The sequence below is a fragment of the Poecilia mexicana genome, unplaced genomic scaffold (genome assembly GCF_051168715.1).
Source record: "Poecilia mexicana isolate PSO_F unplaced genomic scaffold, ASM5116871v1 scaffold_12, whole genome shotgun sequence".
NCBI lineage: Eukaryota > Metazoa > Chordata > Actinopteri > Cyprinodontiformes > Poeciliidae > Poecilia > Poecilia mexicana.
Window position 1 is genome coordinate 1100141 of NW_028263381.1, and position 27961 is coordinate 1128101.

General features: G+C 41.6%; 1 protein-coding gene across 7 annotated transcripts; it reads left to right on the plus strand.

Moving 5' to 3' along the window:
* The first annotated feature begins 843 nt into the window (after positions 1-843).
* On the plus strand, positions 844-25130 carry LOC106931867 (transcription factor 7-like 2). 7 transcript variants are annotated; one of them, XM_088010715.1, is made up of 13 exons: positions 844-1737; positions 1892-2138; positions 2215-2284; positions 5738-5874; positions 13961-14038; positions 16762-16879; positions 17069-17153; positions 18180-18254; positions 21257-21379; positions 22087-22276; positions 22717-22824; positions 22910-22958; positions 23828-25130. In XM_088010715.1, the coding sequence occupies exons 2-13, from the start codon at positions 1965-1967 to the stop codon at positions 24319-24321; spliced, it is 1701 nt and encodes a 566-aa protein (XP_087866841.1). In that variant the 5' UTR covers positions 844-1737; positions 1892-1964; the 3' UTR covers positions 24322-25130. The 7 variants fall into 7 exon arrangements, with proteins under 7 accessions (XP_087866841.1, XP_087866838.1, XP_087866840.1 ...); XM_088010714.1 differs by having other exon boundaries at positions 845-1793; XM_088010712.1 differs by having other exon boundaries at positions 844-2138.
* Positions 25131-27961: the final 2831 nt, after the last annotated feature.

Below are 27961 nucleotides of genomic sequence, written 5' to 3' on the forward strand. Positions count from 1 at the left end.
CAGTAATGGCTATGTTTATGTGCTCTTTGTCCTGCAGCAGGACATATTTGTGCATCTTGCTGCATGCTGCACCTCCTCAGTGAGGCAGCTCTCAGATATGGGCAGCAGGATGGGCTTATCCGTCTCATTTTGATAAAAAAAAAGACAGCTGTGGAAAAATGTCAGTAAAAACTAAGAAGAAGTGCTGAAACTTTTAAAAAAATCTTTCCTTTGAAGACATAGAGTCTAGCGTCCCTACTACCAACCTAAGTCTTGGAGTTTGGAAATCTTATTGAAAATTCCTAGTTCCACATTCTTGTAGACATTTTTCTACAGATCTTCAGTAAAACGTCTATGCTGACTGAATGAGGGAGCTCCAGCCTTGTGCCTGATGATGTAAAGGAAGTTGTGATTTGAAAATATTTTTTTTCTTTTCACTTTCTGCCTTTCAGGAATTATGAACATACGCTCCCCTGCACCTCATGAATGGTCTCATTTGGCCATACAAACATAGCACTACATTTACCATTTTTTACATTTCCTACATATTCATTCAGACATACAAAAGTTTAGTTGTAAATTACCAAACAATATAAATGGTGTTAATCTTAGATCATATAATCTTAACATTAACCGGTTTTTAAAATGTAATTCTTCTCCCATTGTCTGCAGTAGATGAACTGAGTCATTTCCAAGACAAAATACTTCAACGGTATTCGCAAACATAAATTATGGAAATTTTACAAATGTCAATAACATGCAAAAGAAACATCACTGAAATCAATAACTTCCCTCAGATCAGATCTACCTAAAACATATTCTGCATTATCTGTAGTTGTTATTGTCTTTCCAAATTCCATGAGTGCAAAGTTGTCTATTATTTTCCTGTTCAAAATCTGCTGTTCTCACAGAAAATTATTTTTCTGAATCAAAATATACGTATTTTATTTTTTATTTTTATTTTTTGCAGTATTCGTTTTAGGAAACTTAAAGAAACAAGCCTGCATTTACTGTAGTGACCTGCGTCCTGGTTGGTGTTACTTCAAACTACTTCACAGTCACGTAGGTCATAAGGTCAGAAAAATGTGTAACTGCTGCTTTAAACTCGAAAGGACATTTTTTTTCCCATCTAAACTCCTCCTCTCCTCCTTTCTTTGCCTCCTTCGCAAACAAACAGTACCAACCTGTTGGCCCTGATGTGGGATCAGTTTAGTAATCTGTTCCTCAGCACGTGGAGCCGTGGATCCTTCGCTGTGCTGCTCTCAGATCAGTACCCCTCACCCCTACACTTTTTCCCTCCCCACGCGCGCTCTGATCCGACAGCAGCTCCACTCCGCAGCCTTTTCCTTCCACTTCCACTCCACTTCAGAGACGCCAACCAGGCTGGCTGTTCCTACGCCTCTGCACCCTTAGAACAAGCAATCTGTACGGGAATAAACACGGATTAAATCACTGTTTTGGGGATTATGCTTTTTCCAAATTGGACTACAGATGCGGGAATTTAATCAGAAGGAGCCTCGACTTTTTCCAGTAAAGTAACCGTGCAGCAGAAGTGGACGTAAACTTTTTTGGACTGGGCTCGGTTTTATAATGTCAGGGCTTCTGAGTGTGTTATGAGTGGCTTTTATTATTTTTTTTTTTTTCATTTCTTATGAGAGCTGTGTTTTATATGGACGGTTTTCCAAGTGGAAAAGAGAGAGAGACTTCCACATCTCAGGAATTCGACGCCAGGAACTGAAGGGTCCGTGAACGCCGCAGGTAGCTAGCTAACTTGCTCGAGACTTTTAGGATTGTTTCAATATCTCCTGATAGAGGTGAGAAACATAATAGGCCTAATTGTACTCAAATTAAGGCTCTGAGCTGTTCGGCACACAGCTAACGTGAGCTAAATGCTCTGTGTGAGCTTTTCCAGGGTCGCATTTTGTTTAAACCAACTCGGGTCTAGTTCAGCCTCCACCATTAGCCTCCGCGGCTAACGTCCCAACATGCCGCAGCTGGGCAGAGACGGAGACGACCTGGGGGCTAACGATGAGTTGATCGCCTTCAAAGACGAGGGGGAACAGGAGGAGAAACCCAATGTGTCCTCGGAGCGGGACTTGGATGATGTCAAGTCGTCCCTAGTCAACGAGTCGGAGACCACCAACAGCTCTGACTCGGAGGTGAGTTGAGCAGAGGTCCGTGAATGCTTCCCACTGTGCTCCGGGTGTCTTCATGCTGCTGTGGCTCTGTGTGCAGGCAGACAGGCGCCCCAAGCCGCATCCAGATGTTGAGAGCAGGGCCAGGCACGGCCAGCTGTTTCAGGAAGGTAGGTAGCAGCATAGCATTCCGGACTATGATGCTTCTAGCGGTAAAAATTATATGGGACTTCTTTATCAAAGCAATAGTTTATGCAGAGTCTTAGATCAACAGTTATGAGCTGCAGTTTGAAATTTGAACTAAAACATTGAGGATGCTAATAATTATTTTGGTCATGAATTATTCTATCAATTATTGTGAGGATGAATAATTTAATTGGAAAAAAATGGCCACATTCTGCAGATTTTTAATTTAACTATTTATGCCCATTTACATAAGATCATTCATACATTAAAATATGAAAATAAGCAAATAATGCAATTCATTTTTAAATAACATAATAAACATGTTATTGACCAAAATGCAATAACACTATTCCTTTAGTCAACATTTGATGGTTTGTAGCAAAGGATGCATCTGCAGCTAAAAAATCCTTCTAGCATCAACTCAGACCTTTCTGCTGGTCTGAACATCAATACAAAGTAGTGCTGATATGGTGGTTATCTTTGATTAATAATTCGATAGCAAGTGGTGCTTAATAAAGGAATATTATTTTTACAGAACTTGAAGGTAGGTCAAACAAAAACTGTTACTTGAGGAGTTTTGGGTTGGACAGATGTATAGATTAAGTTTTTTAAATGCAAAATATTTTTGTAAAGGTTTGCTCTTGTTCATTCAGCAAATTGCCTTTTTATGAGTCTCTATATTCAATTATTTAATTACTAAATTGATTGACAATCGCTTCAATACTCAGTTATTCACAATTAATTCAATGAAATGTTTCCGCCCTGAAAAACAAATTTCTCTGCTCACGTCATAGAACTTAGATATTTATACAGAATTTGGGCCTGTGCTTCTGACAGATTATGGGCATGGTTGGAGATGGACCAATAAGAACAGCAGATTGTTCCCTTATCAGCTCAGTGATCTTTGAGATATATTTATATATTTTTTGGTCAAATTTTTCTTTTATTTCAAGGTTATCCCATACAGAAGCAGCATCTCTTCTTCAAGGAGGCCCTTACAAAATCTAAAATTAACATAAACATGAGTTTAAGAACTCCTGCTATTTCCTGCTAACAAATCCCAAGAAAAAAACAAAAAACAAAATTATAGCAAAATCTAGACTTATTTCATATGACTGAGGTGAAACTTTTGTGTTCACAGCCGAACAGATTTTAAAAAGAAACTGGAAGAAGAGTTAAAAGGAAAAGGCATCAGTTCATGGATGAGTTCAGTAGAAATCAGATAAAACTTAGGGACATGCTTTGATAACTAAAAGTTCGCCATCTTGTAATTCCTGTGTTTTCTAACTCTGCAGCTCACTTTCTCGAGCGTTTCAGTCTTTAGAAACAAACTGGCCGGAGCAGTCAGGCTTCAGCACAAACAGGAAATCGGCATCAGCTAGGAAAAGCCTGATTTATACGTCTCTAGCTTACACTTTTCTATTCTTGTTAGGCTTATCCCCTGACATGTGTGACCATTGTACAATACAGAGGTAATGAAAATAGATTTTGCCTTGAGAATCTTTTTGTCATTTTGTTCAGCCCTAAACCTTCTGGGCCATATTGAACCATCAACTCCTGCTGTTGCCACTCTCTAGACATTCCTCCAGAAGAAAGTGTGAATATCCTGATCAATCCAGGTGTAGACAGTCAAAGCTCCGGGGATCGTTGATCATCGACTGATTTTTGAGTGAATTAGAAATGTTGAATGGGTTGCTGCATTTCTGAGGCAGCAAACACACAATTCATTTAAAATTTCTTCCACCTTTCCAGAAGGTTTGAAGTGATTCTACATAAGTGAGCATAGTCATGGTGACAGTCATTACTTTTGGCTGAAACTGACAGCTTAGAAAACATTTTCAGCACAGCATCTCTGGTTAATTCTCAGACATCCAAAACATTAGAAGGAAGCGCTAGCATTTTTGCATTCATTACCTGGAAGGGAAAATGATAATTAAATGTTCATTCATGTTGTCATTGTCATTGAATTTTAGTCCTAATTGACGTTTTTATGTTTTTCTTTTTCAAACATTCATTCTATAGTTAGTCAAACATGTAAATACAATGGTTTACAAAAGTATTCATAGCCTTTGAACTTTTCTATATTTTGTCACATTCCGACCACAAACATCAATATATTTCATTGGAATTTAATGTGAAAGACCAACAGAAAGTAGTGTACAACTGTGAACTGGAAAGAAAATATATGATTCAAGACTTTTTAGTTTAAAATAGGCTTAGGCTATAAAAGGATTTCCCAAGCTTTCAACATCTCACTGTTCAATCCATCATCTGGAAATGGAAAGAGTCTGGAACAACTGAAAGCCACATGAACTTCCAGGCCGAACAAGCAGAGCTCTGATCAGAGGTGCAGCCAAGAGGCTCATGGTGACTCTGGACCAAATGTAGAGATCCACAGCTCATAGGGGGAGTCTGTCCACGGGACAACTATTAGTCATCACTGCACACATGGGGTCTTCATGGAAGAGAGGCAAGGAGAAAGCCATTGTTAAAAGAAAACCATATGAAGTCCCGTTTGCAGTTTACCAGAAGTCATGTTGGACACAGCAAACGTGTGGAAGACAGAGCTTTGGTCAGACCAGACCTAAACTGAACTTTTAGGCCAAATTGCAAAACTTTATGTGTGGAGGAGAACTAACACCGCACATCACTCTGAACACACCATGCCCACTGTCAAATAAGGTGGTGGCGGGATCATGGTCGGCTGTAGCTTCTCTTCAGCAGGATCGGGGAAGATGGTCCAAGTTGATGTACAGATGGATGGAACCAAATAAAGGAAGAAAAAAATGTTGGAGTCTTAGGGCTGGAGACTTTGGTGAAGGTTCAGCTTCCAACACGACAAACACCCTAAACTTAAAGCCAGGGTTACAATGGAATGATTTAACACAAAGCATAGTCATGTGTTAAAACGGCCCAGTCAAAGTCCAATCCTAAACCCAATCCAGAATCTGTGGCAAAATCTGAAAGCTGCTGTTCACAAACGCTCTCACAATGCATCCAGTCTGACTGAGTTTGAGCTGTTTGGCAAAGAATGGGCAAAAATTTCAGATCAAACCCTGAAGGCTAGGAGCTGCAATAGCAGCAGAACCTGGTTCACAGAGGATTGACTCAGGGGGCTGGATACTTCTACACACTGCACTTTTCATTGTTTTTTATTTGTAAGAAATGTTTTGAATTATAATTTAATTTTCTTTCTACTTCACAGTGGTAGACCACTTTGTTGGTCTTTCACCTGAAATCCCAATGAAAAATATTTGTTTGTGGTTGTAATATGAGAAAATATAGAAAAGTTTAAGAGGAATGAATACTTTTGCATGTCACTGTCTGTCCATCAGATATGGAATCAGTGTTTCTGGGTCTAGATTTAATGTTTCCCAGAAGCCCTGTTGAGTTATTGTAGCAGGTTCCCCCAGCTTAAGGCTGATGTTGTTCCTCAGGGCCCCGGAAGCAGCATGACACGGGCCTCTTCCAGCCTTCTCCGTATGTTGGCTATCCCTTCTTTATGATCTCGGACCTTGGGAACCTCTGCAGCCCCTACCTCACTAATGGAGCTCTGGCCCCAACCGGCCGGACGGTAAGTCAGCACCAAACACTGATCGGCATCCTGATGGCCACACTGCTTCATTATGTCTCTTGTTTGGTTGTTTTTTACTATTTGTAGACAATCTCTAAAAAAAACCCATACATTTTCCTTTACAGTTCAGTTAAACACTTTATTCATCCCAAAGGGAAGTTAAAGGCTGTCATGACTCATAAAGGTTCTTCAAAGAGTCGCTGTGCAGGGACAGGATGTCTGCAGCAGGCAGTGTTACAACAACTCTGAAGAGACCTCTGATTGAAGACTGTCAGTCTGACGGCTATCATGACCTGCTACTAGTTCAATATCTGGGCAACAGAGACAATATTCCACAGTGACATATTCTGGATGACAGTGGAAGCTTATTACAATTTTTCTTGATTGTTTACATACATTTTCTGAAAGGACGCTTCATACTCTCAGAACTCAACACGCATATCAAAAACACACACACAAGGGGCAAATCCCTCCAATTCTCCTGCAAGATGAAACTTTACATTCAAAACAATGTTCTGTCTTCTTAAAATTGTATTTTGCTTTCAGATTCACACACAGAGCCTCATATGATTAGACATAAGCACCAGCTGAAGACTGATGTGCTCGGTGTAAAACACTCCATCATAATGACTCAGTGTTACACTTACTGCACATAGTACATGCAAGTGTGTTGTAAAATATTTTAGAATATTGTTTTTATATTCGGAACACACAAATACACAGTAACAAATCTTATGTTTTCCATAAAAACAATTTACACATTGTACATCCCAACCAACACAAGGTTGCACATAATTTACTGTAAACTATAAAAGCAAACTATGCTGCCTCCTCTCTTCTGTTTGGGACTGACCTCACAATGTTGGACAAGCAGTAAAACATCTTGGCATGAAAAGCTACTGCTGCATCTTCCATAGCTTGTAGAAGGACTAGGTGTGTGTGTGACAGGTGTTTGGCCATGTGATGAGCCTGTGCGCATAGTAGGGCAGTTGATTTAGGATTTTGAATGATAGTGTGTTCCTTGTGAAAACAAGAGATTTTCTTCATGAACTTGGTGCCAAATGCAGGAAATTGTGTGTAATGTTTTGAAAAAAAGTGTGATTTACAACTGCAGTTTCAGTGTAAAGTAGGAATTATACTTGCAGAATTAGTTCAAGGGGTTGGTGCATGAGTTACATGTTGTCATTGTGTCTCAAGTATCACTATTTGTGTATAAACAATCAAGAAAAACTGAGATAACCTTAAACTATGTGTGTGAACTTTGTTACGTTTTCACATTAAATCCTCATGAAACACCTGAAGTTTGTGCAGGAAAGGACCTGGAACATGAAGAAGTTTAAGCAGTTTGCAAGGTTCTGTCATGTGTGGATGTTCTGGCATGGCTGTGAAGTCCTCAGGGACCTGCTGGTTAAAAATCTTATCAGAAACCGACGACACTAAAGGGTGGCTCAGGAAGCTGAAACCTGTAGTTGCTGCTTCATATTGCAGGGATATTATATTTTAGCAAACTGAGGCCCAGACACCACCGCCTGCAGGTCTGCTGTGTACAGTATGTGCACTGTGTGTGTGTTTCTGACCTGCCTTGTAATGGTGGCGTGTTAGACAGGCCTGGACACAGCCTGCCTGCATGCCTGCCTCCAGCAGGAATGAGTTCTGATTGCGTCTGATTCTCTGCTGCAGATTAGCTGCTGTAGCTGCCAGGTACCAGGCAGGATTTGCAGAGTGTTGCTCAATTTCCCGTCCCTACAGCGTTTTGGAGGATAAGCTTGGATTAGGGGCCGCTGTCTGATGGTTTAATACATCTCTGCTCTCAGCCATGTTTAAATGTTGCCTCTGTGGAAGTGGGACAAGTTTCAGGATGTTTAATGTGAAGTGTTACAGCAAAGGAAAGTTTGAGTTGATGACCTCAGGGAAAAGTTTAACTGAAGTTGTCAACTCACAGTTAAAGCCACACATGACGCTGCAGCTGAAGCTTTTAGACTCAGAGCTTCAGGCTGTCTTTCTTTTTCCTTTGCGTGTTTGTTTTGGAAGTCTTGCCTGTACTTATTTAAGCCACACACACACACACACACACACACACACACACACACACACACACACACACACACACACACACACACACACACAGGTTAAACACACAGCCCAGCTTCCTCACACAAACACCTGCATTCCTCAGCTTTGTAGCAGCCATCCTTTCTCTTTCTGGCTCATTGTTGTCCGTCACAGAGTCTGAATGGTCTTTAAGCCCTCTGTGTATCCCAGCTGCTGGCTTTATCAGCCCGGTTTCTTTAATTTTTCTTTTAATGTTGGGTGATACTTGCATGTGAACCAACCTTACCCACCAATCTTTTCTACCACCAAAAGGCTCTTTGAGGGCTGTGTATAACAGCAGCCTGTCTACTGTTGGCTACTCTGCTACTTTTTTCTATACCTAGTTTTACAGAAACAAATCTCTAAAGGCCAAAATCAGTCAGGCTTTTTAAATATTGATCAGTCAGAAACCAGTGCATTCCTACTTTAATAACAGCGATCAGTCTGCTATCAATAGCTATTGAAGAAGTACTTGAACGTGTCCTGAATATGTCTAGATATTTGACAGAACATTCCTAAAGACAAAGTCTTGGAAATGTTTTCTATTCGTCTTTATTATTATGAACTGTATTTATATATCACTTTAATAAATTCTTTTTTTATCGACTACATTTTTCTCTCCGTCTTTAACTATCATGGATGTATTACTAAGCTCAGTGTTATGCAGCCATGGGGGATATTTCCCCACTGACAGCTAAACCAGAGGGATGGCTGATTTGCTGCGTGTCAGGACCAGGGCACCAAGCTGGTGGGCCAAGTCACATTCATGACCTTCAGCACATCAGACATCTTTGCCGCCTTGCAGGCTTTTGTGACTTTTTTTCTGTGTGGTGTGTGTCTGGTTGAGGGAGTGTGTCTACTCCAGATAAGGTTTGATTACTAAATTAGTTGATTATTTCAGTAGTGGATTCATTGTTTCCACTACTGGCCTTCAGCTCGGCTGTTTTCTTGGTTCTGGTGTTGGTGATGGACCTTCAGCAGGCCTCTGTGGGACGTGATGACACGCTGTCACTATCATTCATTCACTGAGGCCGTTGTTTCCTCTGAAGGCTACAGTCAGCCTCAGAACCAGAGTTGTTCTGCTGTTTATCAGACCTTCTCAGAGAGGAGTCGCTCTCTGCCTCCTCAGACTGTTGGGAGTGTTTATGGAGGATGAGGAGATGGAGCTGCTATCTCAAGCAGAGTCTTTGTAAACAAACCTCTGCTGGTTGCTCGCTAGCTGAACTATAATACAGACTGTTTATTGTGCTGATGGGTGCAGGCAGGAAGCAGGAGGCGGCGTACAGAGACGACCTGTCTGCTCACTTCGCCCTCCTCCCATAACGCCCCCCGTGCCCCCCGCCTCCTCCCCACAGCGCCGCACGCCCCTGCAGGTCAGGGACTCATCCGACAGGAAGAGCCTCAACACTGAGGGGCGTCTGCTCATGATCCAACCTGTAAACCTGCTCATCACTTAAAATGCCGTCTCTTTAGAAAACATGCTGGTGACATGTGGTCATAGTCACAGGTGGGACAACAGGCGATATGAGTCTTTATTCCAGATAATGTGGCCGAAAGATCATAAACAAAATAACAATAACAATAGAATGTGACCAACAGTAAATGGCTCTGGACTCTCAGTGAAATGATTCCTCCTCATTTTTCCACTCTGACCCCTGTTTTATCTCAGGTCATTGTTGCCTGATGCACACTTCCTTGTTTATGTTGCTTCACCACAGTGACACGCGACTCACACCAGAGCTAACAATGTTCAGCTGTATGTCTGAATTATTTGACATCTGACCTGATCTATGAATCATTTCTTGTTGATAGTTTTTCAATATTCTGCACAGAAAGTAGACGTGGCCGTTACAGCAGCATGATGGGCTGAGTAGTAGGGCTGCACCGATTTATAGTTTTCTGGCCAATCACCAATCTTTAAAAACCTGACCTGCCCATTCCTCCGATTTTGGCCACTACTGATGGTCAAATACAAGATTAACTCATATTTTGGGGACTGTAGCACAAATTGACAAAATCTGGCATATCAAAATCTCAAAATCTCATGGTTTTTGAGCCATAAAAACTGAGATTATTCATCCATCTATTTATTTAATTTTTTATTTAACCCCTCACACCTCCTAAAATATTTTAGGTTAGCAAACATTGTTGAGGGTGAGGACTCTGTAAATCATTGCAGATCCAAAACATAACACAGGCCTATAAAACCCTCTATTATAATAAATGCAGTTTTTATTTGGAGGGCTGCAGATGGAGGTAATGGGAGGATTGACTAAATTTTAGTTTTCTTTTGACTAAGACAAACATTAAACATTTGCTTTTTAGCCAAGTTGAACAAATCAGTCATACAGATTTGGGGGACCCAGGTCAGGATACACTATACTCTTTGCTTGGAATGGAGAGCAAACACAACTGATCCAGGGGCCACACTTTGGATACTCCTCATTTAGGGCCACTTGGTGGCAATCCCAGCCAGAGCTGACTCCCTTCTTCAGCTAGCTCCTCTCATGTTAGTGGTCGAACATCATCTCTAAATCTTTTCAACAGTGACGCCTTCCCAGAGTTTTACAGAGTCATAGATTTGATATAATTTTTTGCTAAAAATGAGAGATTTTAAAATCTGCAAGCATCTGTCCCACTCTGAGCCATGGTAAATTGTCTGTAGTTGTATATGGTCATGTGCATGTTTAGTTTGGTTGTATTTACCCAGAATGCCTCGTCTGTCTCCTGTTTTTGGAGTGGCCACAAAATACTTTATTATTATTATTATTATTATTATTATTATTAGGTCTTGTAGTCAGGTTCGGGTTCAGGTTCCAGAAGAGGTTGCTGCTTCCTGCTGATAAATCTGTGACTTTTTCTGTTTCTGACTCCAGAGACATTTCAGTCACTTTCTGCTCCTGTGTGTGTTTAGATGCTTCCTCTCTGACTTTGGTCTCTGATCCGGTGGCTCAATCCATCTTCAGGAAACACTCCATTAGTGTCTGACCTGATAGACTTGGTCGAGGAAATCATTCTGACACTAGAGTCACAAATTCACTACCTAAGGCAGATCATCAGGATTTTCCAGATTTTTCCCTGAACTCCTATAGCCGTTCTCCGCTGGCCTCTCATTGGTCTGTTGTGGAGAACCTGAGCTGTTTGCTGCTCGTAAGCAGCAGTAATCCCAACAAGTTTCCCCTGAGCTCAGATCCTTACCCGAGGCTCAGTAATGGGTTCATAGTGTGTGTGTTTGAGTGGAGCAGTGTTGTGGTGTTTCCAGCAGCTGGATCCAGTTAGCGCTGATCCTCAGCTTCCTCTGAGCGCTGAAGCAGGGGCCGGGCTACAGACCGGCTGTGTGCAGAGGCCGGTCTTGTTGCTCTGGTGTGGGGGCGATGGGAGGGGGGTCTCGCTCATTCATGCCTAAATGTTTATCTGACGTAGTTCCAGGACTGATGAGACTAACATGGTTTGGTGTTCTTGTTTCGAGTCCTGCCCTCCTAGTCATTAGTCCAGAGATTTGAATTTGATGCTGCTGCCTCAACGGATGACTCAGAAAAGATGGCGCTCTCAACAACATCCTTGAAGGATTTTAGCTTCCTCAACAAGTCCAGTCTGTTGTCCAGATGAACATAGAGGTATTTCTATTCCTCCACTTCTTCTCCCGTGATGGAAATAGGGTTTGATATAACCCTCCATGCCTCCATATGAGATGCATGGAATACTGTGCATTTCTGATCAGAGATTATGCTCTGATGGAAAGCCTTACTTTTTTTTTAAATTAATTCCAATATCTCTATGATGTACTCTCTGTTTAAAGTGCAAAACATCTGCACCTAATGGTTGCCTAATGTTGAGGCGAATCCTGGAGATGATCCATACTAGTGGGCCATCCTGCTCAGTGTTTTAATTGTAGTAACTTAACCAAAACATAACAGCACAGCCCTGCCTCTTTCTCTTTTTTTTGCATTTGTTATTTGAATTGATGACTCAAGTAGCTAAAATCTTCCTCTGTTACTTTCCAACCATGGTGAAAGCTGTTAAAGCATTTTCAGTATCACAAATCAAAAATCCATATCCCAAAATGTATAAATAGCTGAAAGTGTTGGGTTAGAGTCAGAAGGCCTCCCTGCCTTGCTTTGGTTTATCTTCTGTAAGTCAGGGTCAAAGGTCACAGTTGAGAGCCTGTAGGCGTCACTCACAGCTGAAGGAGCACCAAAGGCCTTTCAGCAGACCCATCTCCACCCAGCAGCCTGTTCATCAGGACCATCAGCTCTGAGTTCTTATCTGCAGGCAGCTTCCTGCTGTGGAGGCTCAGCATCGATGAAGGGAGGTTGGGAGGGACAGTGGGGAATGTAAACAAGTGACAAATGAAGAGGAGAGGAGGACACTTAACTGCTTTATCTTGTGTTAGAATCCCAGAGCCAATATTTGCTCGTCTTGAGGCTGGTCATTTAAAGTTCCCATCATGCCTTCTGCCTCTGCTCCCCACAAGTCATCACCTTCCTAAAGTCTGCTTACCTCTGTTACTGGGAAGCCTGACAGACCCTTCCCTTTATGAAGTGGAATAATAATATTCACATGGTTTAACAGATCTGAAAAGTGTGGCTTGCATATACCAATATCTGAGTCATAGTATCGGCCAACAAAGAAAGATGGTGATTAATTGACTTAAAATGTTTTTTTTAAAACAAATTCACACATTTACTGAATTAATTATTAATAAATTAATTTGATAACTCAGCACTAGTGCAGCTCACTTAAATGCATAAACATGTAAAAACAACTTTAATTTGTTCATTCAGTCACACCTAGGGGCAATTTGGAGAGGCCAATTAACCTGACATGTTTTTGGACTGTGGGAGGAAACCGGAGTACCCGTAGAGAACCCACGTATGCACAGGGAGAACATGCAAACTCCATGCAGAAAGACCGGGACCGGAAATTGAACCCAAAACCTTCTTGCTGCAAGACAACAACTCTACCAACTGTGCCACTGTGCAGCCCGTAGAACAGCCAATGTGAAGTAATTAATAAAGAAAGCCTGTAACTGTTGACAGGTTGTCAAAGTAGTCAACAGGTTGACTACTTTGGTCAAACATCTAAAAATAAACTAACAAATATTTCAAATGGTTCAGAAAGTATACTTAGGAATTCTAAATATAATATAAAATAAATAAAGCATAACGTCACTCAGAGCACAAAGCATAGAATTAGACTGAATAGATCTGCCCTTATGTATTGGAGACATTGTCCCTGATGCCCAATTTAGAATTGATTTAGATACAGATGTTAATATGGGATCAGTGCATTTATGACCTGCATGTTTTGGGAGTGTTGCTGCAGCTGTCCTGATAGAGACTGAAGGTTTTTCTATTTTTTTTTGTAAAGCTCAGTCAAAGTGGACGGAGAGCTACTGTGAGCATCAATGGTGCAAGTCCTGCCACAGATTCTCAACTGGATTTAGATCTAGACTTTGACTGAGCCGTTCTAACTCAAGTAATCTTTTTGATCTAAACCATTGCTTTGTAGTAGACCTGCACCGACAGCAATTTCCTGGCTGATTACTGATATTTAAAAAGTGACCTGCTGATTTGTATTTTGACTTCCAATAATGACTTTTTTTTTTTTTTTTTTTTTTTTTTTTGCTTTTTGTTTTTGTCTGAATGTTGCTAAATGTAGCAAGAAAGTTGCTGAGTTAGCAAAAGTGGAGCGACTGCAACATGCAGACATGATCTGGTGGGCCAGTCTGTCACTCAAACTTCTCTCACAGCAGAGTAAAAGAGGGCAGCAGCTGATTGATAGACCTGAGATCAGTAGATAAGATCAGCTTCACATGCAAGTATCTGCCGATCACTCATCTACCAACATTAAGGATATTGGTGCCAATTTATAGTGGTGCACCCCAACTTTGTAGCTCTGTCGGTTAGCCAGCAATGGCTAAAATCGTCTGAATACAAAAGTGCACCATACCTTGACAATAAAACAGCTGATGGCAGCTTCTGTCTCCCCGCAGTACCTGCCTTTTCAGTGGCCTCTCCTCGACATCCCAGGAAGAGCAGCTATCAGAGATTCTGCTGCTCCCACACACCTGGTAAGACTCTCCCTCTCTGCTACACACACACAACTTGTTGGATTTCCCACGTTTTTATGCTGCTATAACAGTAGAGAGGATGTGGAATGTTCAACAAACATCATGCACAAATAAGGTGTTCACTTTATCATTTACTTTAATCCAACATTCCAGTACTTTCTCTCTGCCTGAAGAAGGCAGTGAATCTCCTGACATGAACTGTTTATTTACCAGTGAAGAGAAATGACTGAACTGTCAGCAAAAAATCTTGTAGGTTCAGTGTAACATGACACTGAACAAATGAAAAATATTCAACTATTTTTCATTTTTCCAATCATTTGATATTTCTCTCTCAGACTGCAACCCAACTTCATCTATTATTATTATTATTATTATTATTATTAACTTTTTTCATCCATCCATAGGGCTGTCACGATAACAAATTTTGCTGAGCGATTAGTTGTCTAAAAAATTATTGCGATAAACAATAATATTGACTAATAATGCATGCGATTTCCTGCCATAGATACACTTTATTTTCAAAAGAACACATAACACTGGAACTGATGAACTAAATAAACAAAACAATCAAAAACAAAAATAAAATGGATTCTCAGTCTCCATTAACAAAAAACGTACTTAAATAAAATCTAAACAACATAAAGCCAAAGTGGAAATAAATACTGCATTCAACCAAAAGAGTGCAGATTATAAAGTCTGTATACTATATTGCCCTTCAGTAATCACTAGATTTAGATAAAGAAGATGGGCACATCCGACTACCTAATGCAATAGTTCACATTACACGATTTTTTGCCCCCATTTTGCCCTTATGATAATCTTAGAACGTTCCAAGATTGTCCCTGGTGATTTCCTAACCGATCATCCTGCAGTGTGATTTAGATCTTCGTGGCTCCGATCTAAATCAGGGGTTTTCCCCCGACTGGGAGTTTAACGCAGCCTGTTGAATGTGACAGGTAGCCAATCAGAAAGCCGGATTCTCCTCCAGCTTTCTGAGGGGAAATGGAGGGGAATCCCAAACAGCTGACACAGCGCAACCTGAAGTCCAGCAACATTGGAGATGATATGTGGAAACAACATTAATGTTTATTCAACAAGAATATAGAAATGACAAGGAGAGGAGTCGGAGCCAAATTGCTACCGCAGTTGATAAACCCGGTAGGTTTTCAGCTGTTCTTCGTTAACGTGACATAAAAAGGTTATAATGATTTTCATTCAGTCAGAACTTTACGGTGACTCTAGCCACATGCATCACAGGTAGATTCTAGTAAAACATTGATTAATGCCTGGTTTTAAAATTAGTTAACTGGACTTGTAGCCATTATTTTGTGCCCATGTGACTGGAGACCACACGGCACGACGAACCCTATCATGCGATTAATTGATATATCGTTTATCGTGACAGGCCTATCCATCCATCCATTCATTTTCTAACACCCTTGTCCCTTAGTGGGGTCAGGAGGGTTGCTGGTGCCTATCTCCAGAGAACGTTCCGGGCAAGAGGCTGGGTCACCCTGGACAGGTCACCAGTCTGTCGCAGGGCAACACAGAGACAAACAGGACAAACAACCATACACACGTACACACACACCTGGGGACAATTTAGAGAAACCAATTAACCTGACAGTCATGTTTTTGGACTGTGGGAGGAAGCGGGGATCGAACCCAGAACCTCCTTTCTGCAAGACAAAAGTTCTACCTACTGTGCAGCCAATTGTTATTATTATTATTATTATTATAGTCACAGTTCTGATTAAGAGATTTTTTTCCCATCCAGACGTGTTTTTCTCTATTCCTCTCAGCTATTCCTTCTGATCTCTGCGGTTCACCAGAAACGTCCCACATCCAACATCGGCTCTTAAACCTCGTCCAGATGCAAAACAATATTTCTCAATCAAGTTTAATTAAGAAAAAAAAAAGCAAAATTGGAATTGATACTACTTTTTATGTCCTCTATAAAAAGCTAGTTTTTCTATCATTTGGTTGTTCAGATTGTTTGACAAAGATGAAAAGATCAACCCAGAAATTAGTCTATTTTACAGTTTCACCTGTTTGACTGTAAACCAGGATAGAGTGCAGTTAGTTGACAGAACGATCCACATTCTTCATCAGTGAGCCACTTTTGTTCCTCACTGCTTCATCCTATTTGATGAAGCTTTAGAAAAGTTTCTTCTGTGAAAAACGTTCACACAGCATTTCATGTTTCAGTGAAGTCTGGATGTGTAGTCGGAGCCAGGAGCGATGGGATTGGGATGTGATGAGCTTCACTGACACGAACTGCTTTCACAAGTTCATAATTCATAATCATTATAATCTTCAGCCATTGTTTATGTCCAGAGAATTTAGTTTGACATGTGGAAGTGGCACAGGTCAAATCTTTTTGGGGTGAAAAGATCAGACAATTCAGACTGCAGTGAATAAACAAATTTGAGTCACACTCACCTGATGTGTGTGTGAATGTAATAACTAGACTAATTCCACACAGGTGGATGTTTGACATTAAAAATTAGTTTTGTTGTTACTTCTACCATGTCTGTCAGATGAAATCCGTTTGTGGTTAGTGAAAGGAAATGAGTGTGAAGCAGGTTTTCTGGGCTGCAGCTGTTTTACACTAGCAGCATTAACCTGATCAGTTCCAGATGACGCTGATGGATTGCTGTTGGTGTTTCAGCAACAACCCGCTGAAACACCAACATGCTGAGCTTCCTCTGTCTCGTCTCCAGTCCAACAGCGTCCCTGTGGTGCAGCATCCCCACATGACCCACCTCCGCCCCCTGCTGTCCTACAGTCCAGAGGCCTTCTCCCCTCAGAGGGCGTCTCCTGGCTTCTCTCCTGAGCCTGGTAAGCAGCTGCTGCCTGCTTCCCGCTTCCTGTTGCCTACTTCCTGCATCCCTACTGCCTACTTCTGGTTTCCTGCTTCCTACTTCCTGCTTTCTCGTTCCTGCTTCCTACTTCCTGCTGCCAGCTGGCAGACATCTGCACCAGGTAGTCTCTCCTGTGTGACTCTGATCTGTTCTTCTATTTGGGAAGCAGGAATGTCGAGGAGCCCTCACACTGCCTGTTATCCTGTGTCTCCTGGAGGAATGACTCCCATCCCACACCCACTGGGCTGGCTGTGAGTAACACACACACACACACACACACACACACACACACACACACACACACACACACACACACACACAGGCCTTGTGATCCTGTCGATGTTAATAAAGCATGCCCCAAAGCATAGAATTGGACTGAATAGATCTGCCCTTATGGGTCGAACACATTGTCACTGATACCCAATGCAGAATTGTTTTTTTAAAATATCGGAACTAATACAGATATTAATATTGTATTGGTACGCCTCTATAAACACCATAAAATGTTGTACTGAGTTTCTCTGTGCATGTGGCCCGTCCCTCACTGTACTGCTGGGCGGAACAGAACAGAACCTGTGTGTTCAGCCTGACTGTTAAATGCTCTCTCTGCCCGAATGAACTCATCACTGAGACTGGACGTAGTGAAGCTGGAGTCTGGCAACAGCATTGACACTGCAGAGCAGCGATCACATGGATATGATGTGTTCGCTGATCAGAAACACTTATTATTTTTGTCTTTCTGTTGCCTTTTGGATTCATCCCCAGTGTTTCTACAGTACCCCTGTTTCAGCCGTAGGGGGCTCCACCCCAACACATCCATCTTTATCTCCATTACTGAGAATGTTGAGCACCAACCCACTCTGCTAATTATAGAGGGATTTTAAAAGGTTTCTGGATACATTCAGTTCCTCCATTTAACTGCTGTTATGCTGCCATGTCTTTATCATCACATGCCATCCATACCAGCTTCCACATCCTGCTCCTCCACACCGTGGAGTTCTGTTTCCACTGGACTCGTTAAACCTGTCGGACATGCAGAGATTCCCCAGCAGAGTGTGTTCGTGCAAGCCAACACATCAACCTGCTGCTACCTTGATCTGTGACTCAGTAGTCTGCAGCTGGTTGAACTGTGTGTGTGTGTGTGTGTGTGTGTGTGTGTGTGTGTGTGTGTGTGTGTGTGTGTGTGTGTGTGTGTGTGTGTGTGTGTGTGTGTGTGTGTGTGTGTGTGTGTGTGTGTGTGTGCGCGTGTGTGTGTGTGTGTGTGTTTCTGTCTGCAGGCCGGGACAGCCCATGTATCCCATTGCGGGGGGGTTCTCCCCTGCGGCTCTAGCCATGAATGCCTCCATGTCCAGGTATGAACTGTAAGCTTCTGAATGATGCTGGATTAATCTGTCCTCCTTCTCTTGGTTTGTTTCAGCTTTGTCTCATTAAATCATGTCTGATTGAGAGTAGAGCCCAGTTTCCAGCAGCTTTTACACAAAACCTAGACTTCTATCTCTGCCATTTATCTAGCTGTTTACAATTCCACTAGATCCGATCCAGCAGATTAACTGGATCTGCTGTAGTGTTAAATGTCTGCCACTAGAGGCCAGTCACCGTACATGTTGACAGTACAACATCCACATTGCTGCAAAAGTCAAGTAATGTTTATTCTTTTTTATAAATCATTTTCTGAGAAATAACTACATATTTGGTGCATATCTACTTAGAACAGAGGCTGACTATTGATCTCCAAAGATCTTATTTACCATAAGCACACAGTATGCACTGTACCTTTATTTTTAAACTAATTTTGCTGGTTAAAAAAAAAAGTTGATATTTATAATAACTGGCCCCTGGACTGAATTTTCTAAGATTATTTTGTGTTAAAATGATTGAAAACCATCCGATTGTTTCATAGAGATCTAGATTCAAACTCTCTCAGATGACCACCTGCAGCATTTAATAAAGTTCCATTAAAAATAATAAATAATTATAGGTATGCTGCTAATATAAGTTATGATGCCTTTATTTAATGCTACCTTTTAAGATAAAAAGTACTAGTCCAGGTCTGGTAACTGATCCCCCCACCATCCTCTGGGCAGTTTTCACCACTGGGGTCAGGTCCTTTTGTCCTTTACTGTGTCGTTGCCATAGCGCTCAGCCATACTGAGGCAGGAGTATGAGATGATGTGGGAGGTCTAGTCAGGAGCCTGGTAGCAGCATTTTAAACAAACTGCTGCTGGTCCAGGGACGTTCTGTTGAACATGTGTGGAGTGCATTACAGTAATCCAGATGAAAGCGAACAGAGCTCAGTTTAACAATAGTTTTTCAAATAACAGCAACAGAACTAAACCAGATATCTGACATGATTTCCAAGCTTAAAACCGGAGTCAAAGGTCATCCTAAGATTTTGCCAAAACACCAGGAGGCCCAATGGTCATGCTTTGTCTCTACAAATAGAATTATCAGTAGGAGGTATCTTTATAAGATGACTGTATAAAGACCAGAAGGGAGCAGAAACAATAGTGCCACAATATTACCCTGTGTTCAATCTACAAGTATGAGGACAGCTGGTCAGCTGCATCCCTAACATAATCAGTACAGAACATTTCAATGATATTGCTACAATAATAAACTGAATCCATGAATTTGCCAGATTATTTTCATGTCCAACTTCCTTCCTACCTCTGAGTTGTGATTGTTTCTTCCTGTTTCACATGATTGCACACATTTTGGGGTCAGAAAACTGACACCCATCTCTTAGTGTCAGTTAAGTACACTCTGCAGCAGGTAGCTTAATGAAACATGACCTGCAAAACTGTGGGTAGGTTGAGCCTGCTCAATTAATTCACGTGAACTGAATATTAATTTGCGTTAATCAAATATTTTCCGTCTTTGACCGGTTGTTTTTTTTTAAACGACGGGAAAATTTAAAGCCCATCGGTCATTTGACAGGTTATAATTAACACCCATGACTGGTGCACATGGGCAGACATTATAGACTTAACGCAAAGAGTTCATCGCAGAGGCAACTAAAATCAGTGAATTAAAAAAAATCCTTTCTAAATGTGTCTTTCTGACCAGAGCTGACAGCGTGTTGAAGAGTTATGGACCGGACCCTTTGGCGCATGACTGATTCAGCATTAAATGGCGCGTTTAATTCAAGTCTCTAGTGCATACAGAGCAGAAAAAAACTAAAGAGAATGCAATGTTGTGTTAATCCATTTATGGTTTAAACAGAGGAGCCGGCAGTTTATCTTTAGAAAATGAATAAAGGTGTATTAATAACATTTAATTAGACCGTAACATGCGCAGTGTGCTGCAGAACCAATGTGGACGCGGCTTCGCCGCTGCAAACAATTAAACTTAACTCATCCTGCGGTTTCAATAAAAGGAGCCTTCTTTGTTCGCATTACCCTCCCGCGCCCAGAAGGAGAGCGGCAGACGTAACATTTGTCCGTTTCGTGGAAGCGAAACCACGCAAAAAGATCATCGTAAAAGCACACGTCCGGACCGCACACGGGGTAAAAAAACTTGCTGAGTTCAATTGATTGGTTTGGATCAGACAGATTCTGACTGATGGACTAGCACAGATTTCTCTGCAGATGTGACTAGGAGCAATTTGTGAGGCACTGTGCGTTCAGATCTCAGCTGGTGAAGTGACCGTAATTTAAGTGGAGTCTTTAATTTCATTTATTATAAGTTATTGGGGCCACAGTCAGTGGGTTTTGTCACTATGTAGAAAAAGTTAGATGCGTTCATCTGCTTTATGTGTGATGGGATCTGGTTTCAGTTAAATTAGGTGAATATTAACTAAACCGCATAAAAATGTGGCTAACTAGCCTATATTAATATGATTATCATTTGACGGGTAAAAATAGTACATGACCAATTTTTTTTAATACTGTTGGTAAAGATGATGGAGAACAAAAAAGTCTAGTCCGACCTCTGCTGTCAGCCTGTGTTGCTGGACTCTACATTCCCGTGTTTCTGAATGGAAGAATTTCCTGATGGATGAGTCATCATAAATCCTCAGTACGGCTGGCTTGTTTTGCTGTTAGGACACCATGATGACAACTATCTCCATGGCTTTTATGAGGCAGTTTGCGTAGCTCTGGGCCGGTCCGGTCTGGTCATCAGGCTGAGTCACAGCTAATGAAAGGTTCTTGGTGTTCCAGGTCTGCTTTAGGACAGAGCTGAACCATGAAGTTCTGCCGGTAATACTGGGTTCTAGTTGTGCTCATGTTTATCTATTAATTAGATAATCAAATAACAAAATGCATTATTTAATACTGTTATAATGATGTAGTTTTACCACTGTGTATTGATGAGGTCAGCAGGGTTTGATGGAACGCTGAATGCTTCCTTGCAGTCTGGTGTCGAGTGGCTTCTCACCACGTTTGGTTCCGCCCCCCCAGACGTCGGTTCCCCACCCGGCCATCGTTCCTGCATCAGTGAAGCAGGAGCCTGGAGCCAGTCACAGCCAGCAGCCTGGGTAACAACAACCACACTGTGCAATGTTGGGCTGGGCGGCAAATCCATTTTATCCATCTGTTGAATGTTCCGTTTTTGAAGATTTCATTTTTTAGAATATCTGGATGTTTCCACCAGTGCGTTCATTAGATTTCCATCTTTAAAAGTGATGTCAGCTCACCCAAAGCAGTCATCTTGCTTAACATCTTGTTTGGCGTGTTTTACAGCTTCTATGTATCTCGACTCTGAATTCAGGTCAACCCACAGAAGGAATGTTTAAAATTAAAACCAGTTTTAAAAATATTTTTTAGCCTTTGCAATTTTTTTTCAAACAGGCAGTCTTATGTAAAATTAACTTTTTGAGTTTTCCAACATGTTATAATGTTATTCCCTCATCAAAACACACTTGGAGTGTAGCCTTGGTTCTTTCATTCATGTTGGAAAAAAATTCTCTAGTCTCCATGGCAACCATTCAGCTCTGCCTAGATGGACCTAGCTCTGCCTTTGAGGCTCAGCTCCTCCACAGAGCTGTAGTTTCTAAGATTCCACCTCACAGAGCAGCTCTCCACCTCAACTCCCCCACTCAGCTCCTTAAGACTAGCCACCATCAATTGGCAACCACCTGATGGAACTGCCCTCTAGTGAGTTCATATGAGCTATTTCTCAGTGCAATGCTGTTAAAAACTTTCAAAGGTTTAAGAGGAACCATGTTGTGATGACATCCTGAAGGTGGAGTCCTCTGCTCCCCTGCAGGAAGCCCCCCTCCACCTCCGAGCACGACCAGGAAGAGGAGCGGAAGCCCCACATCAAGAAGCCGCTCAACGCCTTCATGCTCTACATGAGGGAGGAGAGGCCCAAAGTTGTGGCTCAGTGCAAAGTGAAGGAGAGCGCCACCATTAACCAGATCCTGGGCCAGCGGGTCAGTCGCTTTGTTACTAGACATTATCCATAGAAAAAAACGCCTTCAGGTAACCTGTACCAAATGGTCAGGTCATCAGGCTGAGTTACAGCCACACACACACCATTCAGCTGTGTGTGTGTGTGTGTGTGTGTGTGTGTGTGTGTGTGTGTGTGTGTGTGTGTGTGTGTGTGTGTGTGTGTGTGTGTGTGTGTGCGTGTGCGTTTGTTTGTAATACCAGGGGAAACCCTGTTTTTGGGTCGGGGTCAGATTTAGGGCTAAGGTATGAATTGAGTTTTGGTTAGGGTTAGGTATGTGATGTATAGGGTTAGGAAAAGGGTAAAGGTAAGGTTTAGGCTGTAGAAATGAATGGAAGTCAATGGAATGTCCCCACAAAGTTAGCAACACAAACGTGTGTTTGTGTGCTGAATTAATTACCCTCTGTTACCATGTGTTCACAGTGGCATTCGCTGTCAAAAGAGGAACAAGCCAAATATTATGATCTGGCTCGCAAAGAGAGACTGCTGCACTCAAAGCTGTACCCCAACTGGTCAGCCAGAGACAACTATGTGAGTAGACTGACTGACTGCTGAACACACACCATCATTGTTGAACACACACCATCACATCCTCACCTGGCTCATGTCTGTGCAGGGGAAGAAGAAGAAGAGGAAGAGGGTGAAGAGTGAAACTCAGCTGGAAGGTGAGATGACATGTTGCTAGGTTACTCAGTCATTGTATATTGTAGAACATGGCTCTAGAGATCAGATGTCTGTTTTGGGGTTTGTAAGTTGTGAAACTCATGCTGTGTTCTACTGTAGAGACAGGGAGATTAATTTGGATGTGAAACACCTTACTTTTTTGTTTCTATGAAATGATACAGTTTATTTTTCCCCATCTAAAGTCTGGCTGCTTTTAAATCCAAATCAAGTAACAGTCAAACAAAAAGATGAGGTTCTAAACCTGAGTCAGGGAGGCTCCTCATCCAGCATAGCTTCTGTTCCGAAAGCACCAAACCAGAACAGCAGCTGCAGACCTCTCACTTTCCCCAGACATTTATGGGTTTTGTGTTCATGTTAGTGACAGGATATTTGGGACCTCCATCACACAGAAACACATCTACCAGCTATGTACCGCCATAATGTGCTTGTTGTGACCAAGATGATGTGAAATTTATTTCCGGGTTCATCTGTAAAGCTACAAAGGGGCTAAGCATCACCTACGGCAGCCCGATGTGTTCAATCTATCTGCATCAGTCTCCACTCCACCTGTATGCAAACACCCACCGAAAAATCTGTCGTACTCCATTTATCACGTCAATCATTATAAGGATGCTTATTGGTCCCCAGACAAACAATAAAAACCTGAACATTATCATTAATCGCAGCAGACTGGAGTTTTGAACAGGACTGGTATGAATGATGCAGCTTCAGCTCAAACTAAAGCAAGCTACTTCCTGCGTCAGTCATCCAGTTATAAGAGTCATGGAGCTGCTGTAACCTGGATCTGACCTGAGGTTCCAGCTTCACCTCTCTCTCTCACACTCTGTGTGTGTGTGTCTATGTTCCGCAGTTGCTGCAGCAGCAGATGACTTCCCTCCACAGCTAAAGAAACCTCGAGAGGAGACGCCACACACACACACTCCGCTCTCACAAGCTTCACACACACGCCCTCACCTGACGCATACACACACAGTGTCTCATCTGACACACACCCAGCTGTCCCAGGCCAGCCCTGCCTCATCCCTGGACTCCCCGGCGACCCCCACCACGGCGCTGGCCTCGCCCGCCGGCCCGGCTGCCACACACACCGAGCACACACACTCCTCCTACAGCCACAGTGGACACTGCTCCCCCTACGGCGAGCAGCTACAGCCGCTCTCCCTCACCACCAAGCCCCCCCGCATCACCCACTCTGTGGGCCGCAACGCCGTCACCCCAGGGCCCCCCACCCCCTCCTCTACAGACACACCCACCTCCTCCCCCCCCACAGCCTCCTCCAGGAGCTCCCCTCAGCCACTGTCTCACCCCTTCTTCCTTCCCCCTCCCACCTCCTCCCACCGATGATTCGTCTCCTCTGAACAGCCAATCAGCTCAGAGGATCTGAAACATGAAATGTGCCTCTTTCTACATCCTGTAAATAAGCTTTTTTTATTTTATTTTATTTTATTTTATTTTTTTAACTTTTTATAGACTTGTCATATTTTATACCAGTATGAAAAGGACATATTTGGTCAATATTTGACTGCATCTAAAATCTGTATTTTTGATTATTTTTTTGACTATTTCACTTTTTCTACTTTCTTACTAGGAGGAAACAGTTTTTATGTGAAGGTGAGGATTGGCACAAGAGTTTTTCAGAAAAGTTTTTTTTCACTTTGTAGTTCTTCATGTTAAGCTAGTTGATTGTTCTTCATGTTAATAAATTCACACAGAATACAAACATGCTCTCATTGTTTTGGCATTTAGCCAATAAAAAAATCTCTTCAGTTTGGTAAGCCTGACTGCCTAAGAGAGGAAAGATGGCTTTGTGAGGGTGGAGTCTATCAAAGCAAAACAGACTGGATGAACAACCATTGAGATATTAAAGTAACGATGAACCTAACACTTTTTGGATGAACTGGAGAACCCAAGAATCTACTGGTAGAACATTCTAACTATGAACCTGAATCTTAAGTGTTAAACCCAAACTTCTGCTTCTTCTGCCACCAGCTTCGACTGCAGGCCTCTATATAGCATCTGTAAGGATCTAGTTTCTATGGAGACAACCTGTTGTCTATTTCCAGTCTGTTAATTAAATCAGGATGTGGTTAAGCCTGTCATTCATTATAAAGAATAAATCAGTCGTATGATTCATTAAAATAGGCTTAACAATTGTCATGTGCATGTTTCTTTGTTTTCTTTGTCTCTGCCAGAGAGACTGGATGACGAAGGTTTTTCTCTGGAGCGTCGGTCTCAACTCAACCCTACCCTATATGTTTCCTTAGCTTTGTGGGGAGTGAACTTTGACCTCCATTACTAGCCAGGTGCATGACCTCATACCAGGCTGTAGCCCAGTGAGGAGTAGCAGGCCAGACAAAATCTGCTGTGTTTTTGTTGCTAGCTTGCACTTTTTGTTTACAAAAGTCCTGTCAGTTTTCCCCACCTGAGACACTCTGACTCTGAGAAAAATCTGAGTGGCCTAGTAAAAATCTAGACTTAAATTCAGTACATGTATTTTAGTATGATATTTAACACACATATTCAAAAACCTTAAAACATTGCTATAAACAAAGTGGGCCAATGCATGGACAATTATCAAATGTGATGTCCAGATTGGGACAACTAGTTTAGGAGGAAATTAATTTTTCCCATAGAACCTGGTGGTTTTGGGCAGTTTTATTTATTTGTTCATGTTAGCTTTATCCCAAAATTAACATTTGTTTAGCCTAACTTTAAGTGAGACAAATAAAGGAAAATCACAAGAGATCTGTAAGCAGTGAACACCTTTTCACAGCACTGATCTTTTCCTGACAGACCTTAAATGAATTCTTGTTTCAGGTTAAGGAGCGACTCATGCTGTTGTGTAAAATGTCTGGTGTTTCTCATTTATCTGAGCACACTGAAGGAAAGAGACACTTGCGTAATTCAAACAACTCCGGAGCAGAGTCCACATAAGGAAGTAGGTGGAAATAAATGTGTGTTCACAGCTTTCCATGACTGATTTAATTTGGCTCCAGACGAGAGGAGAGCCAGTTCAGATGGATGAAGCCATGGTTGGGTGGAATGAGGCCAGGGACGCGTTTGATAAGGTGAAGCTTGAAATGAAGGCTGGCACTCAGTGGTAATCAGAAGATCACTTCTTCCTCAGGAACCTAAAACCAAGACTTTTCCCTCACAATATTTCCTGGAATCTTCCCAAAAAGTAAAAAATAAAGAATTCTTATGTGGTAGAATCAATCGGAGCTACAGAACAATGTTAGTCATATATTTACAGGAGTTTTAGGATCCTAGCTCAAAATCATCTCTTTTCCTACTGAATATCTATACAATTTGGATAATCTATTTGTTGAACATTTTGAAATGGGTTGAGTAGCTAATGTGAATGTGGAAAAAACTTCATATTCAAATATTCAATTTTATAATTCTGCAATTTATTTCCAGTTGTTTGACTTTGCATAGAGCCAGATAGGGCCTTCTATAAACCATGTGTGGTTCTTCATGAAAGAACAACAGAATCTCTGAAAGATGTTTGGTTGCTGCATTTTTCCAACATGGTTCAGAGGCAAAATTCATTATCATCTTAGACCACATGCTGCTTCATCTTCCCATTCAACAGATGATCAGTGTTATAGATTCCTGGACTCATGGAGCTAAAATCAACTCTTCTTCTGCTCCAACTAACAGCTGGGCTGAGCCAGTCTGGAATCTCACAGACGTTTCTTTTTGAAGTTTCAGGTTGTTGCCATATAAATGCATCACCATCTGAGATCACAGCAGCTGTCTCTCTCTGGGTTCAGGTCTGCACATTCTGCAGAAACAGCTTTGACCAGAGTAAACCTAAATTGCTCTGGATATTAAGAGGTTGTTTTTTTTTCTATCACTTTCACTCAAGTAATTCATATCTAATGGACTTTGAGCACTCTATTTCCCAGAAGTCAGCAGACATTCAGTAATTACTTATGTATTCCCCACATTGCAGTTATTGTTCTACAAGCATAAAAAGTAAGTGCATCCATTTAATATGTTTTTACTCATTAAGCTTTTACTATGTTAGTGTTTAGACCTCCATTAAGCAGTGTAACTTTTCCTGTTTTTAACTGGTCATCTGTGATGTGACTGGAGGGCAGCGCGATGTACTGCACCTGTTACAGTCTAATGATCATCTTCACCTCTCTTTCTGCCACTCAACATGCGACCTGCTCTTCTATTTAGACTTTAATAAGTATACTAACAGAACTTTATCACGTGTTTTGGCTTTCTCGTATGTATTGCAGGAATATGAAATGCGCCACAGAAGTCTGAATCTGACCGAAACATCAAGAGAGTAATTTTGACAGCCTGAATTTTGGGTCGGACTTTTGCTGCAGATCTAAACTCTAGCAAAAGATGTGTCTTTAAATGAGTAATATGATAAAGCATTTAAAGATTAAACACTCTATTACATTCTGCATTTATGATTTGTTAAAACAATTAGAGGAATTGAAGGCTGAGAAAGAAGAGCCACCCTGTTCTAAATGAAATAAATTAGTTTTCAAAAGCTATTGTGTGAGGTAAGTGCCAGATGGCTGACTACTTGGTATAATTACTCTGATTGAGCAGGTGCCTAAATGAAGTAAGTGTGCTTGGTCCGGAAAGAAACTGGTTTTGGGACTTAATACATAACATGTGTGCCAAATCTTTCTGATGTCAATCTACTCTGTCAAATAGAGATGTGAAAATAACTTTGAATGTTGGATAAAGCCTGTTTGATCAGGATTCATAAGAGATGGGAGATGGCCCTCTAGTCTCATCTTCAACAACCTAAAAGTATATTTACATTGATAAGGCTGTTTGACCTATATGAATCCATAATTTTCTGGTTTGCAAATTATTATTATATATTAATCATAGTATTGGGAGCATAAGTCTTAAAAGAGAAAAAGGTGACTCCTCAGGGGAAAAAGCACCAGGTCTTTTCCTTCTTTTAAGAATGATGTCACTGCGACATTTAATACTTCCTTGATTT